The sequence below is a fragment of the Larus michahellis genome, chromosome 3 (assembly GCF_964199755.1).
Source record: "Larus michahellis chromosome 3, bLarMic1.1, whole genome shotgun sequence".
Taxonomy (NCBI): Eukaryota; Metazoa; Chordata; class Aves; order Charadriiformes; family Laridae; genus Larus; species Larus michahellis.
In genome coordinates this window covers 56558459-56573035 of record NC_133898.1, presented here as the reverse complement: position 1 = coordinate 56573035, position 14577 = coordinate 56558459, and the positions used below count along the sequence as shown (strand labels likewise).

Sequence of the window (14577 nt, the reverse complement as noted above, 5' to 3'; positions counted from 1 at the left end):
GGGAGGCCTGGAGCACTTCTGTGAGGACAGGCTGAGAGAGTTGGGGTTGTTCAGCCTGGAGAAGAGGAGGCTCTGCAGAGACCTTACAGCAGCCTTCCAGTACCTAAATGGAGCCTACAGGAGAGATGGGGAGGGACCCTTTATCAGGGAGTGGAGTGATAGGATGAGGGGTAGCAGTTTTAAACTGGAAGAGGGCAGATTTAGATTAGATATCAGGAAGAAATTCTTTACTGTGAGGGTGGTGAGGCACTGGAACAGGTTGCCCAGAGAAGCTGTGGATGCCCCATCCCTGGAAGTGTTCAAAGCCAGCTTGGATGGAACTTTAAGCAGCCTGGTCTACTGGTAGAAGTTCCTGCCCATAGCAGGGGGGTTGGAACTAGATGATCTTTAAGGTCCCTTCCAACTCTAACCATTTTATGATTCTATAATTTAAGTACAACCCTCTCACCATTTCCTTGTGTCTTTTACTTCATGACTATATCATTAATTAACATTGATTTCTACCTCCCCCTTTAGTGGTAGAAAACAATTGGCCTTAAAGTTATCATCAATAGCCATTCCAAAATACAAGAAGTTGTATGTAAGCTAGCTGCAAACTCATTGTGGAATACATTTCCTAAATACTTCAGGCCCTGTTCTGCATTCTTTATGTGTCCTCATGAAAGGTTTCCAACATTTTGACAACAACTACCAACAGCTCCTTGTGAACTACCAATAACAGACAACTACAGTGCAATGCATCCACAGACGTACTGAGTTTATTTATCAGACCTTACAGAGTTCAGCCAGTTTAAAAAGAAAAAAAATCAGACTGAAATTGCATAACATTGTTATACAGATAAGCCTATATTTAAAACGAGAAGTAAAAAATGAATACCTAACATTGAGATCTTCAGTAGAAACAATTTTTCTGCTTTGACCAAGGTAGAAAAATGCAATCTAGTATTTTACCAGTGTCAGCGGTATCAAAAATGCTAAGAAAATGTTGTCTTTCAAGTATTGAAACAGGTAAAATAAGTTTTAAGAATCTGTGAAACGAATTTGTGAAAACTTATGGACAAATGGCTGAGCAAATGATGGGGTTTTTTTCCCCAACAGAACATTATTTCCAACTTTTTGCCAAACCTAAAGCATCATATTAATACAAGTACCGGTCTTAACCTTCAACTCATGATCTAAACGTAGGTCTTTCACCCTACTGTAAAGCTAGAGCTGCTTAAAACTCGTGCTCTCTACACACAACTGCAGTGGGCTTCTGCTACTATCTGAAAATCTAAGTATACTCTGCCTGGGGCTGCTTTCTGTATGTGAAGTCAAAAATATGATAAGTTAAGCTATTTGAGAATTTATATGCATGTCAGTAGAGTCCAAAAAGGTATGTGAAAACAACTGAAACATAAGGCAAAAGCATGCAAGTATTCATACCTTACCAATTCTGGCACAGGCACCTTGGAGCCACTATTAGGACAGAATTTACAATAAGTAATCAAGTATTATTTTCTGCCAAAACCTCAGGTTTGGTTAAGAATTTTTCCAAAATTTTTGCTTGGTTCTTGACCACAAGACAGAGTAAGCTCTAGGCAACAGCACAGCTACTGGTGTTTAGGGCACCCAACTGCTGGAGGCTGCAAAACAACCTTAGTATAAGGTTTATCTCAGTCACTGCTTTCTTTGTGTCCAAGTAACAGTGTTGTTGATCAGGAAAAAAGCCACTGCAAGGAGTCACCAACAGACCCTATCCCCATGTCAGCCCCAAACCCTGAAAATGCGGTCTCAAGGCACCTGAGCATCCCAGCATTATAAGACGGAGAGAGCAGCTCGTGGCAACTCCAGCTAGTGCTCATCAGGCCTCTAGGCTGATCCCTTTTTTCTCCATTGGACACAATTTACTATTAAACTCATGCTTCCTAAATTTCACTACCTACACTGCTGAAAAGCTTTGAACTAGCTGCAACAGACACGCATTTCCATTGTGCTTCTACTGAAGCACAACAAAGCCACTAGGAAAATGTGAATGCAGAAAAAAAGTGGGGATAGGAAGTGACAAAAAAAAAGACACAAATCTGGACATATGACACGAAGTCTCATAAGCTTAAGGTAAATGGTAGTATAGGAGTTGTCCACAGAAATGCTTTCATCTACCGTAAACTCCTTTGAGGATTGGCTGACAGAAGATAATTAAGTATGGCATAGGTCCTTCAAGCAGCTCATTCAACTCATTTAACTCATTCAGCTCATTTAACTTGCATCACTGCTACAAATACAGAAAGCAGCATGAATTTGGCTCTCCAATGGTCAGTAATTTATGCAAGGATTCCAATCTTACATCAGTCAGAATATATACATATAGTATTCTCTAGTCAAAATGAAAAACACGAACTTAAATATTACTTCATTTATATAATTAACTATTTTTCATTATTAAAATAAACTTAAATTTCTATACAGAAGTTTCCTAAAATTCTTACCAAACTGTCCATCAGCAAGTAGTATAAATAAACTATAATTTAAATAAAAAAATAAAAAAAATCAATGTACACATAAGTGAAAGGATAGCTGAGGAATCATTCTGGAAAAGCCACTTAAAAGTGAAGCACATCACAGAACAATCTTCTAAAAGCATTTATAAAACAAAGAGCTGCCTTTATCATTTTCCTTGATAAATACTTTTAAAGATATATCAAAGAATTAAAATTCCAGAAGCACTCATGAACTCAATGCAATGCCATGCATGTGTCAGCTGCCATGGACTTTCCAGACAAATTTGTCCATGGAATTTCTACACAAATGGACTGTTACATAATTAACTTGCTCTTATGATACTCTGAATGCAGACGTCACACAGACAAAAATAAATACGGTTACATATTTTGAAGGCCTCTCTGAAGGAATAACCTTTTACTGAAAATAAGCATATATTAATTTTTTTTTTTTCCAGGTAATATGTTAGCACTCAGAAATTCATTTATAAGCAAACCTTTCTCCACAAATCTCTGCTGAGTCATCAAAAACAAACAAGGCAGGAGAACGTAGTAATAAGCAGGATGGGAAATCATATGAAGAATATTAAAAGCCAGTGATACAAGTCAATTGTCTAACCTCTTCTGGAATGACAGGTGCTATGGAAAAAAGTGTTCCTCGGCAAAATATCTTAAAAAATTTCATGGGAGGGGAATTCAAAGAAAAACCATGAGTATGGTTAAGCACTTAAGAGGAAGACGGAGTAAAAAGATTCACCTATTCCACTGGAGAAAAAAAAAAACAACAGAAAGAGAAGAATAAGAAAGCATAAGAAAAAAAATAGTAATACTAACATGTTAATCAGGTTTGTTCTCCCTATTTCACAGGTCAAGAACAAATGGATATAAAAAAAGTAAGATAGGAAATTGAAAATCAATTAAAGGAATTAATTGTCACGTGTTGCACAACTATACTGTAGAATTCCTTGCCACAAGAACTCACGAGAACATAAAGTATTCCCAGAGATTTGAAACTGTAAAACATTTTATTTCATTTTGCTTTTGTAAACCATGTGCTTCCTAGGGTAGTTCTTTAAACACCCAGGTGAAAAAAACTGGGCACAGACTACACAAATTATTTCACCCATCCCATCCCGCTCCCAATTTTGCCATGGTATTTCTAGCTTGTAAGTTAGGAGGAGACTTTTCAGAAAGCAGGAAACCTGACTAGGTCTCTACATCATATACTTTGAAAACAATTCTTGTATTTTTCAGAGTGGGGATGGTTTTTTCGTCTTTTTTTTTTTCCTCCACTTAAATCTTAAAATCATTTAAGGTTGCAACTCATCTAAATATGTTTTTATAAGTTTGCAACTAATTGGGATGTAGATTTCATAATCAATATTCACAAATGTTTCCATCTGCCACAGTGAAAATAAAATTATAATTCTTCAGTCATATAAATATTATCTTTATGAGCAATAAGTAAACATTTAGATTTCAGTATGAAGTCTACAGGCATCAACTTTGTAACCACACGGGCAGTCCCTTATGTACACTCAATTTACTTTTCTAAAGCGTTAAAAAACAAACACACACTGTAGTTCTGTAAACACATGTATTTTATATACTATAGCAAGACATCAAATCAGCAGAAGAGAGAACATTGCAAGATGAAAGATAGCGGACACTTTGTGCTTTCCTTAAGCCATGCTTTCAATTTAAAATATTCTCTGCTACATAAGAAAAAAAAAAAAGTCCAAATACCAAGAAAACCCAGTAAGTAATGCTCCATAACTAGGAAGAGACCATTTGCATCAATATTTATACAGACTGAAAATACCACATAAATAACTGCTTTCCACCTTCTATTTAGCTTTTGCAAAGCTGAAAGAAAAACAGCATTACCCAAATACCCACATTCATATACTGCTAAGAAAAAAATATGTCTAGCTGAAAGACCCATAGGATTCTTGTGCATTTTTGAGATGTTTAATTTAAAAACAATAAATATTTTGACAACAAACTGCATGCTTTTCAACTTGATCAGGTCTTATGTAGACAGCAAGTATGATACCTACACTGAAGATGAAACAGCAAGCCTGAGGAAGGCAAGGAATTGTTAAAATACAAGTGCATCTACTACGTTTTATAGCTTCTAACTTAAATAATTCACAAAATTGTGAAAGGGAAAGAAGATGAATGTGCAATGAGAGGCAAGGATTACATAATGGATCCTGCAATTTGTGTGACTCTCCAGGTATGGACTCGTCTTACAAGTAACCGAAGAAAACCCACTGCTGAAACAACCGATTAGTACGTCACACCAGCATGTGTGCTTGGCATGGCAACAGAAGCCAACTCAAGGACCAAATGGCCAAACTCCCAACACGATTTAGGGCTAAGTCGCTTCTTTTTCAGATCACCGCCAGCAAGTACCATGCCAGACCAATACCGTATATACGCTAGGCAAGGCCAAAAATCTTCACAAATCACAGGAACCTTGACCAACAGTATTTACAATCGCTACACTGCGGGGAAATTAAAAAACATTTTAAAATTATCTCAATCACAAGCCCTGAGAATGCCGCTGCTGGGCCACACACACACACACACACACACACACACACACACACACACACGCCCCCCCGCCGCACTTTGGCCCCTGAGTGCCGCCCGGGGACACGCCGGGGCGGTGACAGCGGGCACGCACCGCCACCCGCAGCGGGTGCCGAGGCGCGGGCGGAGGGGGACCGAGGGGAACTAAGCCGGCCCCCGGGACCGATGCTACCAGTAGCACAGGGGCGGGCAGGAAAAGGCGGATCTGCATCCGGGTTCCCTCTCTCCCTCCCTGGCGCGCTCACTCACCTATCATGGCGGCGGTAGGGGGGAGGGAGAGGGAGGGAGGCGCGCACGCACCCGCGCCAGCCGCACCCGCCGCTCGAGAGCTCCCCTTTCAGCCCTCAGCGCGCGCGACTGCAGGCCAGCCGGCGCGAGCACCGGGATCCAGCCGGCCGCGGCCCGCGCATGCGTTTCGGTGGGGAGGCCGCAGGGTCCTCTGGGTAACGTAGTTCTCGCCTCTTCACACCGCCCAGCTCTCCTCACGTGACCACCTTACTCCTCCCTCCCCCCCCCCCCAGCGTTAATTAGTTTCTGTTAATTTCTGTTCTGCCCGGGTTTCGGTGTACGGGCCTGTGGGCCGCGCGCGTGGGAGGGGAGGGGAGGGGAGGGGAGGGGAGAGCGTGCGTGCGTGCCGTTGCCGTTGGGGTTTCTTTGGTTCACCTCGTGCTTCCCCCGCCCACGTGACCCCCGCCGGCCAGGCGGCGGGTTGTTGACGCGTCGCCTAGAGACGGGCGCGAGGCCGGGCACGCGTGCGGCCCCGCCCGCAACGGACCGCGCGGCGCGAGCCTGACGGGGGGCTCTGGGGGTGAGGCGGGGCGGCGGCCGGCCTGCGGGGGGCAAAGCGCCCGGGGCGGACAAGAAGAACGGGTGGTGAGGAAGGGCTGGGGTCGGAGGAGCGGGAGCAGTGGGCAGGAGGAGGGGGACGAGCTGGGGTGCAGAAGGGGGCTGGGGGAAGCGAGGGACGAGGGGCTGGAGAGGAGGCCTGTCAGGGGCAGGGAAGGCGCGGGAGAGATGTGTGAGGGGGTGTCGCTGGTTGGGAAGGGGACAGAGGCAGACCTACTGCGTTTTCTGACTTTCTGGGGGCGGGGCGTTGATGTATGTTTGGTTTTTTCCAGTCTGTATTTTGCTTGTTGTCCATCGTGGACGCTGGTGGGGAGATGGTGGTGGAGAAAGCGGGCTCAAGCCCCTCCAAGACCGTAGGTGACAGGTCCCCTCAGCAGCGGGAGCCACTGGGGCACGTGAAGAAAACCAAGCAGCAGGTCTGCGATGGATTCACTATTAAAGCCATGATGAAAAACACTGTGGTATGTTTGCTGCTAGTATAGAGGTGATGTTAATTTACTCTCATGTGTCCAGGAGGCATAGAGTGACTTAGAGCTGGAGATAAAGCATGTCAGGAAGGTCTGTGAGTTGCTAAAACTTTATGTGGAGTTTGCTAGTTGCTGAAATCACCTTCAGGCTTTACAGAAGTAGTATTATAAGGTAATATGATATATACCTTATAAACATAAGGTCTGTGCCTATGGAAACTGTGATGCTTCGCCTCCAAGTATATTACTTTGGTGCCACAATTTTTCTGTATTGTTTTGTATTGGCAGTGCACGTTCTGTTAAACTGTCAGCCTGTAGAATTGTGTGAAAGGCTTACTACCTCACATTTAGCAAAATGCTGTCAAATGATACTGTAGTATTATTTGAAAGTGTTTTCATATACTGGCACAGTGTGGTATAAATTTGATATGAATATCACACAGGATAGCAAAGATCTGGAAAATACACTTATTTTTAAAATAAGCTTGAAAAATAATAAAAAGCTTCCACATGTTACAGGAGAATATTAAACTGGAAACAAACATTAGTTCTCCAACTCATGAATTGTATTTTTCTTTATTTGGACAGAGTTCAAGGTGTTAGCAAAGTCTTGTGTTCTCAAGATTTTTTAAATCCTATATATTCTTCTGACAACAGTTATGAAATACATTATTTCCCTTGTTTTGCTGAAACAGTCTTCTTGCAGCAGTCTCTCTGGACTTGTTATCTGTAAGAGCATCTTCTTAAAAACCCAAACAAGTCCATTTTTCAACAGATTTTAAATGGAGTAGAAATTGTGTACATTAAAAATTTATTAGTAAAACTAAAACATGTTTCACCTTAGTGGGAAAAATACAAGGTGAAAACAACCGAAAAAGTCCTTTGTTTTAAAGATTGTTTGGTTTGTTTGTTTTTAATTCTAGAGATATGTGGAATTGACTATAACACTTCAGTGAGTTTAAGGATTAATTTTTAAAAGACATTTCCTCTTCTCTGGACGAAATTCAAATCATGGATATTTGTACATATTTTTTTACACCTTGATATGTAAAAGGCGCTTGGTTTTTTTAGAAGAATCAGCCATTTCAGTGGAGTCTAAGAAATATATATTTCATTTTTAAAAAGGAGCATTGACTTGTGAACATAATGAGCTATGAGTTTAACCAGAATTTAAGTTTTCTTTTAAATATTTATAGAGTTTTAACTTTTATGGCTGCAATTCTAACTTCCTAAACATTAACGGAATGTTAAATCATGTGGTACTGTCATTAAGCAACCGGAAACAGGTAAATCTGCTGCTTTTGGAGCTACTCATTGAATCACAGAAATGATGGTTTTTTGGCACGAACTTTTGGAGATCATCTAACTCAGCTTCCTATTTGAAGTGGGCCTGTCACTAGCACTAGATCAGGTCAATCATGAGTTTCCCTAGCTAAGCTGTGAAACCCTCCAACATCAGAGATTCCCTGACCTCTCTGGGCAACCTGCTCTGCATGCCTGCCTGGCTGCCTGCCCCCTGGGCACCCTGTCAGAGGTAGGGTTAACAGTTTTCTGACCCTCTTCACAGGTTCTGCTCATAACTGGGTAGGAAGCAGTGAAACCTAGAGGTCCTGGGAGATTCATAGTGCCAAGGTTGTATTTGGCAAAAGCTCTGAGCGAGGATAGGCAGCCACTGGAATAATTTCCCAGGGGTCAGTGTACAAAAATTAGGGTAAAGAATATCTCACTGCTGCTCTGTCTGTGCCGAAGTGGGTGTCCCTTTTCTCTTTTCCAACAACTGGTTAAATGGAGCTTCAGATTTATTAAGTACTCACTTGTCAGAGGTTGACATCATCAATGAAGTTCTCATGGAAGGCTTAGGAGTTGACGGGAGGGTTGAAAGCACAGCAGGCAAATACATTGAAGACATGGTAATTCTTTTTGTTAACAGCATGACAAGGAACACAGTTGTCAGCAATATGTTCAGCATCTCCAGGTCAAACAACTAGGTACAGATTAATAGCCTTTAGTGCAAGCATGCAGTCAGTCTTGAAACTCTTGTCGTAGAGTCTAACAGATTACCATGATGAGTATATGGCTGTAAATATTATAGTAAAAGTTCCAGAATTCTTTGATATTGCTTGTGCAAGGAGCGTTTTACTAAACCATTTTTCATGAAAGTTGCTGGATGAAGTTTTCTTCCCAAGTCTGCTTTCATATCCAATAGTAAGTACAGAAATTAAGTACATACAATATTCAAGACTTTGAATATTCACCAAAAAAATTGTTCCTGAACTGAAGAAAGTGTTTTATGTTATTCCAAAACTGTAAATTCATATAGCAGTTTAGATTAAGAGCAAGATCATATAAAGGTCTTCTACACTAACAAGCTAGATACTGTGACATTTACATTTTAATTGTTTTGTCCCCCAAGTGGAATCAAGACTGCCATGTGACATGCTCATACTTCACATGGACTGCATGGGTAGAATTAGGAATATAATTAAAAATTAATATACAGACTAGCAGGTACAAAAATGTCTGTACATGGATGTGGACAGCAGGAAGATACCTCTGTTCACTTCTGATTCTCTCCAAATGGTTATTTTTCCTGGTTTGTGCAACTGTATATGAGAGAATAAATTGTTGGTGTCCCCTTTTTCTGTAATAAATTAGTGGTAAATGCACTTTTTCATTTTATTACTTAAAGGGAACTGTAGAAGGGGATTCCAGTCTATCTCCCAACTTCTAAAAGATTCTTAACCAACAAGTTACAAGATTACTGAGGGGAAAAAGATCACAGAGGGGAAAATCTCCACATGTCTTTTCAAAATGCTGTTGCTGTGCTGCAAAGAGTTAGGATTCATAGGGCTAGGAAGTGGCAAGGTAGGAAACTCACTAGGCAATATATTTTAGCGCATCCATCATTCATGATGGATTTTTGGAAGCTTTGGTTTTTGGAATTGTATGTGCATCATTACTTGCTAGAATGGATTGATGTTTTTTGGTGTTGAATTGGAACTTAAGACATACCGTCCTGACTGCTGAGGCAAAAAAGCTATGAAGGGATGTTCTTTTTTTTCCTTCTATTTTTCCTGAACATTGAATTCCTTACTACAAAACTGCAGAGCTTCAGCAGGAAAGGAGGAATTTATCTTTCCTCTACAGGTCCCCCTTTAATAACACTATCGCCAGGTAAGTTGACGTATCCTTCTGCAACACGTGAATTTCAACTCCTCTGTCCAGAATACCGAATTCAGATTTTCTCCCTGACTTTCCTGTGTAAACCAGTAGGTTTTATGTAGAAAATATCACCATTACATCCATCTGTGTTCCATGACATCATTCGGAAACTGCTTCTAGTAATGGGCCACATCCAGCCTGCGCGTAAGGGATAAAGTGAGAATGCCTGCTAGATGGTCTTAGAAGGAGAGTGATGCTAAAAATCTAGATTTCAAAAACCAAAGCAGAGCTATTCAACCTGGGAGAGTCTTAGCTATGTACAGAAGCACAGGTCCCAGCTCCTGAAAGAAGTGTAATTGCTTATAAGCAGAAAAAACGTTATTTAGATTGCAGTTCTGGATTTTCATCCCTCTGTTCCTCATTTAGGAGTCTACAGGTCTGTATGTATCACAATGACTTCTCAGTCTTTGTTGTTTAAACTCCTCTTTCAAGCCATTATCAGTAGTGTTTGTTGTGAAGGACTTTCTTACCCTTTACCCTTTGATAATAAGTCATAGCAAGGGTTTCATTTTAACCATTATGTGATTTGTCTACATTCTGAAACTTGTGATTTGATATTCTGTTTATATTCATCCACACTGTGTAACTAAGACTACTTTTTTATTTACCTTGTAGCAGTAACAGTTTCTGATCTGATTTTAAGGCTATGGGAAAGTATTTTTTACAAGAAAAATTTTCTGTTTCTGTTGTAATAGCTAATTTATTGGCAAAGGCAGTACGTTTCGGGGCAATTAGATGTCAAGTTAAAGGAATGTTTTGAGAAATGTTTATGGGCCAGTAGTATGTCCATCTTGGAGGAATTGCTCCAGTTTAACAATAGCCATTTTGTACAATCTACGAGTATACTGTAGTGAACACTGTGAGTCAATTTAAACTGTCAGTGCTCTGGAAGGCAGTCCTATCTTCCTGCTTCAGGCTGTTTATTACTAGTGCCCCTTATTGTGCCCACGTTTGTACAATGGTGGCTGATCAGGGAGCTGATCCTGCTGAAAAATACTCCAGCTTGTTTAAGCTAATGGCGTTGAGCTGCAGTCTTTGGGACTGAGGCAAGCAAAGCTCCTGCTCCCACCAGGCTCCTCTGTCCTGCCCTCCTTCCTGTCCTGACTGCATGCTTCCATCTCCCCTTTTGCATTTACATTAGTGTTTCTTGCAACTACAGAGGAGGTTGGGTCAGCTCTAAGAGCTGTTATCATACGCAAGAAGGGGAAACAGGAATATGCTGTCAGCACAAGCTGTGTGGGTGCGAATGTCCCTCTCAACAACATCGCAGTCTTAACTCATTTAAAACCAGTTATGGAACTGAGTTATAGCAGAGTAATTCCACAAGCATTTAAAGCAGCATAAACTTGCACCACAATTGAAAGGAAAAAATCCCAATTTCTTCTTTGCGCAATATAAACTTTTATGTGGCCATGCAGTGAACTAGACTGGGGTCCTGGCTAAACCTAGATTAAAAGCAGCTCAGCATTTTTTTTACAGCAGTGCAGCCTTGACATACGGTTTGGTAACAGTGTAAGCTAACAAAAATTGTGTCTGCTACAGCTCTGCCTGCTTCTGCTGCATATTTTTACCTTTTTTATGGTCAATGCACATAGTCATGCAACTGAATTGATGAGGGACTTCATTCATTAATTTTTGCAAATGTGGGGAAAGGTTGATATTGTTCATAGTTGCAGTGCTAAGATGATAAGATTTGTTTAATATCCTCAAGCATGAAGAAATCATGCTGTTTCATTTATGAAAATCTGTTACACACTTGAATCTCCAGTAAATCTTTTTCTTTATAATTGTCATATGTCTTAAAATAGGTAATACGTAAATTATCAGTTAGACTCCATTTCATGTTTTTGATTGACATTTCTTGTTTTCTTAAATCACTTCATTTGATTCACGATATTTTATGCAGAAAGACCCTGGAAGGTTTTAAGTTTCATACCTAGAAGAGGTAAATGTAAATTGATTTTAAAACATTATGACAGTGATGTTTCAAGTGTCCTCTACTAATCAGTTTTTTATGAACTAATGAATAAAATATTCTTAACTGGACACAATTACAGAGGCAGTTGTCAAATTCTGTCAATTCTTGCATTGGAATTAAACTATTTTAAACATTGAAAACTGAAACTAATATAAAAGAGCAAATGTCAGACTAAATTTTTTTAAGTATATGAGAGAAGAAGTCTTACATGTTTTCATACAAATTTAAACTCCTGCAGTGGTCTGAGTATGTGGGTATCTTTGTCTGGTGTTTCACTGAATTAAGTGGGCATTTTTAAGTTTTCAGATGTTAGACTGCAAGTGTAGGAATTCAGAACAAAGTATTAGAAAATGGTTAATAACAACAGTCTCAGAACAAGATTTTAAGCTGTCGACTTGCTGAATAGGGAATTGTCTAACGTCAGCATTTCCCACATGCAGCTGGGTACACCTATAAAGCTAGCCAATAGAAAATGTGAAAGAGATTAGTTAGAAAGCATCTGCCATACACCTTTCTCAGCACACAGACTCCAGAACAGTTTCCAAAGAACATATGGGCATATTCCTTCTTTCAACTTGATAGCATTCATTCCAGCTAAGAAAAATCCTGGCTTCTATGTAGGCTTCAGCTTTATCTTAGTCTTCTCCTTATTAGTTGACTGGTGATGCTATAGGGTTCCTGGAGTGAATTCAGTAAAGAGGCATCAAGACAGGGTTCTGGAGCACATGTTCCATGAGGAGAGGCTGAGGGAAGTGTATTTTTTTCAGCCTGGAGAAGAGAAAGCTACCAGGGTACTTAATGATATTAGGTCCTAACAGACCTAATGGTCCAATAGCTATGAGGAGGCTATCAGGAAGATAGAGCCAGTCTGTTCACTCTAGTGAATGATGGGAGGACAGAAGATGTGAGTTGAAAGGAGGTGCTGAGGATGGTGAAAGGCTTTTGCACCATGAGGATAGCCAGGCAGTGCATCGTGTTTCCCAGAGTTGTGCAGTCTCCTTGGAGGTTTTCAAGACCAAATGGAAAAAGCCCTGAGCAACCTGGTCTGGTCTCCAGAGATAATCCTGCTTGGAGAAAGAGGTTGGACTGGAGTCTTCCTGAGGTCCTTTCCAACCTGAGTATTCCCATGATTCTACCTCTTCATATAATCACAGAGTCATAGAATGGCTAGAGTTGGAAGGAACCTTAAAGATCATCTAGTTCCAACCCCCTTCCACATGAGGCGGGGTTGTGGCCACCCCATGGCTCTGCTATTACTAAGGTCAGATGAATCAGTGATGATTAAGTGACATTAGAACTGGGGAAAGACAAAATGAAAAGGCATTTGAAAGTGTTTCCTTTAATAGCTTTGCTGCTTTTCTGAAGAGGTGATGTGAAGGGGGTAATATATACTACAACTCAGAAGATACTTTATTTTTCTGGTAAGTCAGTCTCCCTTCTGACTAATAAAAACTATGTAACACCATATTGTTCTGGTTGTAATAGTGAATTACATCATAAATGTAAGGTTGACTTTATAAATACAATTTGAGTAAGCCTGCATCAGTGCTTGGGTAGCAGAAACACGTGCTTATCAGATGAGATCCCTGCTGCAGCTAATTCTTATATGGTCTGCTCCAACAAGGTGGCAGCAAGTACTGCTGCCAGGAATTGAAGCAGCAGGCCATGTCTGTGGCTGTCAACCTCTGGATGCTGTCCCTGGTCTTACAATCTCCTCTTTTCACTGCTATAACTTAAATGACATTGGAAGCTTTAAGTGGGTGAAGGAGAGAGGAGAGGTAGTATAGTGGCATTTGCACTAGAGAAAATCATGGGTGAACACTGGGGAAACAGGAGAGGAACTAAATGTCACTCTCCAAAGTGGGGACCTGGGTGATCACTTATCCAATATGATTTTTGCTATGTCTGTGCTCCCAAAACTTATGCACTGATGTGCCGAAGCCCGTTGTTGCCTTGTTGCAGACAGACAGGGCTGGACTCTATACCAGGAAAATGGAAATTTTCTTTCTTTTCCTCTCTGATACTTCCAATTAATATATACGCTTGGTCTATTGTTAACTGAAATGATCTGGTAAGGCTTTGAAGGTGTCAGGGAGGTTTTGGTTTTTTCATGAAGTTTTCTTAACCATTTTGAAATTACAATTACTGCAAAGAAACAGTAGCAAACACTACTGTTGGTATATTGATAAAATTTCTAGACAAATGCAATGATAGAAAAAAATACTGTGAAAGACTGAGGGGTTCCTCCCAGCAACAGTTGATTCCTTGATATTCTTGACATTCCTGTAAGCTGTTTGGCATCACTTTTCATTTTGATAGCCTAGTTACATATTTTCTGCTGGAAAATTTACTGTTCTCTGATAACTTTCTTTCTTATATAAAACATGTGTCAGGTCATCAGGATGAAGTTATAAAGGTCCAATATGCGGTTGCAATGTGCTGAAGGCTGCATTATGGAAGTCTCATGTTTAACAGTTATACTCTGACTCTGTGGATAAATTACAAATATTATGCTTATTATAGTTGCAAATTTTGGTCTTTAATGAGTGTAAATAGAAGGGATGTGTGTAAGTAAAGGGATTGCTCCTATGTAATTCTAGAGTGAGATAGACCTTCTATAGAACTTCAGTCAGGCATCTTACTTGACAAAACAGGATTCTGATGCGATAATAAAACCTGCCTGAATTATAATAAGATAGTAAACACATAATTTAGCTTTTCATACATTTGTGATTTTTTTTTAATGTATATTTAACAGTTTGCATACTTGTGTTTGAAAGAAAGATGTTTCTTCAAAAAAAAAGAAGTTACTCTTCATCTATGTTTCTGTAAAGGGTGATGTCAAGATCTTGATAGCAAGAATGAATACAGATTTGTTCTCAGTTTGATAATAGAAATATGTGGATAGCGTGCTGTGCCTTAATTGAAAGCTACTGTCATTAGCCTGTTTAGGATCCAGATTAGTTTTGTTTGGACTGGGTGGTTT

The 14577-nt window shown here is 40.2% G+C and overlaps 2 protein-coding genes across 6 annotated transcripts in view; one reads left to right on the top strand and one right to left on the bottom strand.

Annotated features, from left to right (window-relative positions):
* The window catches only part of PRKN (parkin RBR E3 ubiquitin protein ligase), a 779388-nt gene extending 773911 nt beyond the window's left edge, over positions 1-5477 (bottom strand). Inside the window, exon 1 of the mRNA XM_074580279.1 lies at positions 5328-5477. Within this exon, the coding sequence (XP_074436380.1) occupies positions 5328-5334 (7 nt within the window). The 5' untranslated portion in view covers positions 5335-5477. The remainder of the gene's footprint in view (positions 1-5327) is intronic.
* Positions 5261-14577, top strand: part of PACRG (parkin coregulated) — a 247888-nt gene continuing 238571 nt past the window's right edge. The window contains exons 1-2 of one of the 5 annotated variants that reach the window (XM_074580290.1): positions 5261-5521; positions 6197-6385. In XM_074580290.1, the coding sequence (XP_074436391.1) occupies positions 5333-5521; positions 6197-6385 (378 nt within the window). In that variant the 5' untranslated portion in view covers positions 5261-5332. Of the gene's footprint in view, positions 5522-5597; positions 5644-5680; positions 5952-6196; positions 6386-14577 lie in introns of those variants that run through there. The other 4 variants (XM_074580291.1, XM_074580294.1, XM_074580292.1 and 1 more) reach the window with 4 other exon arrangements.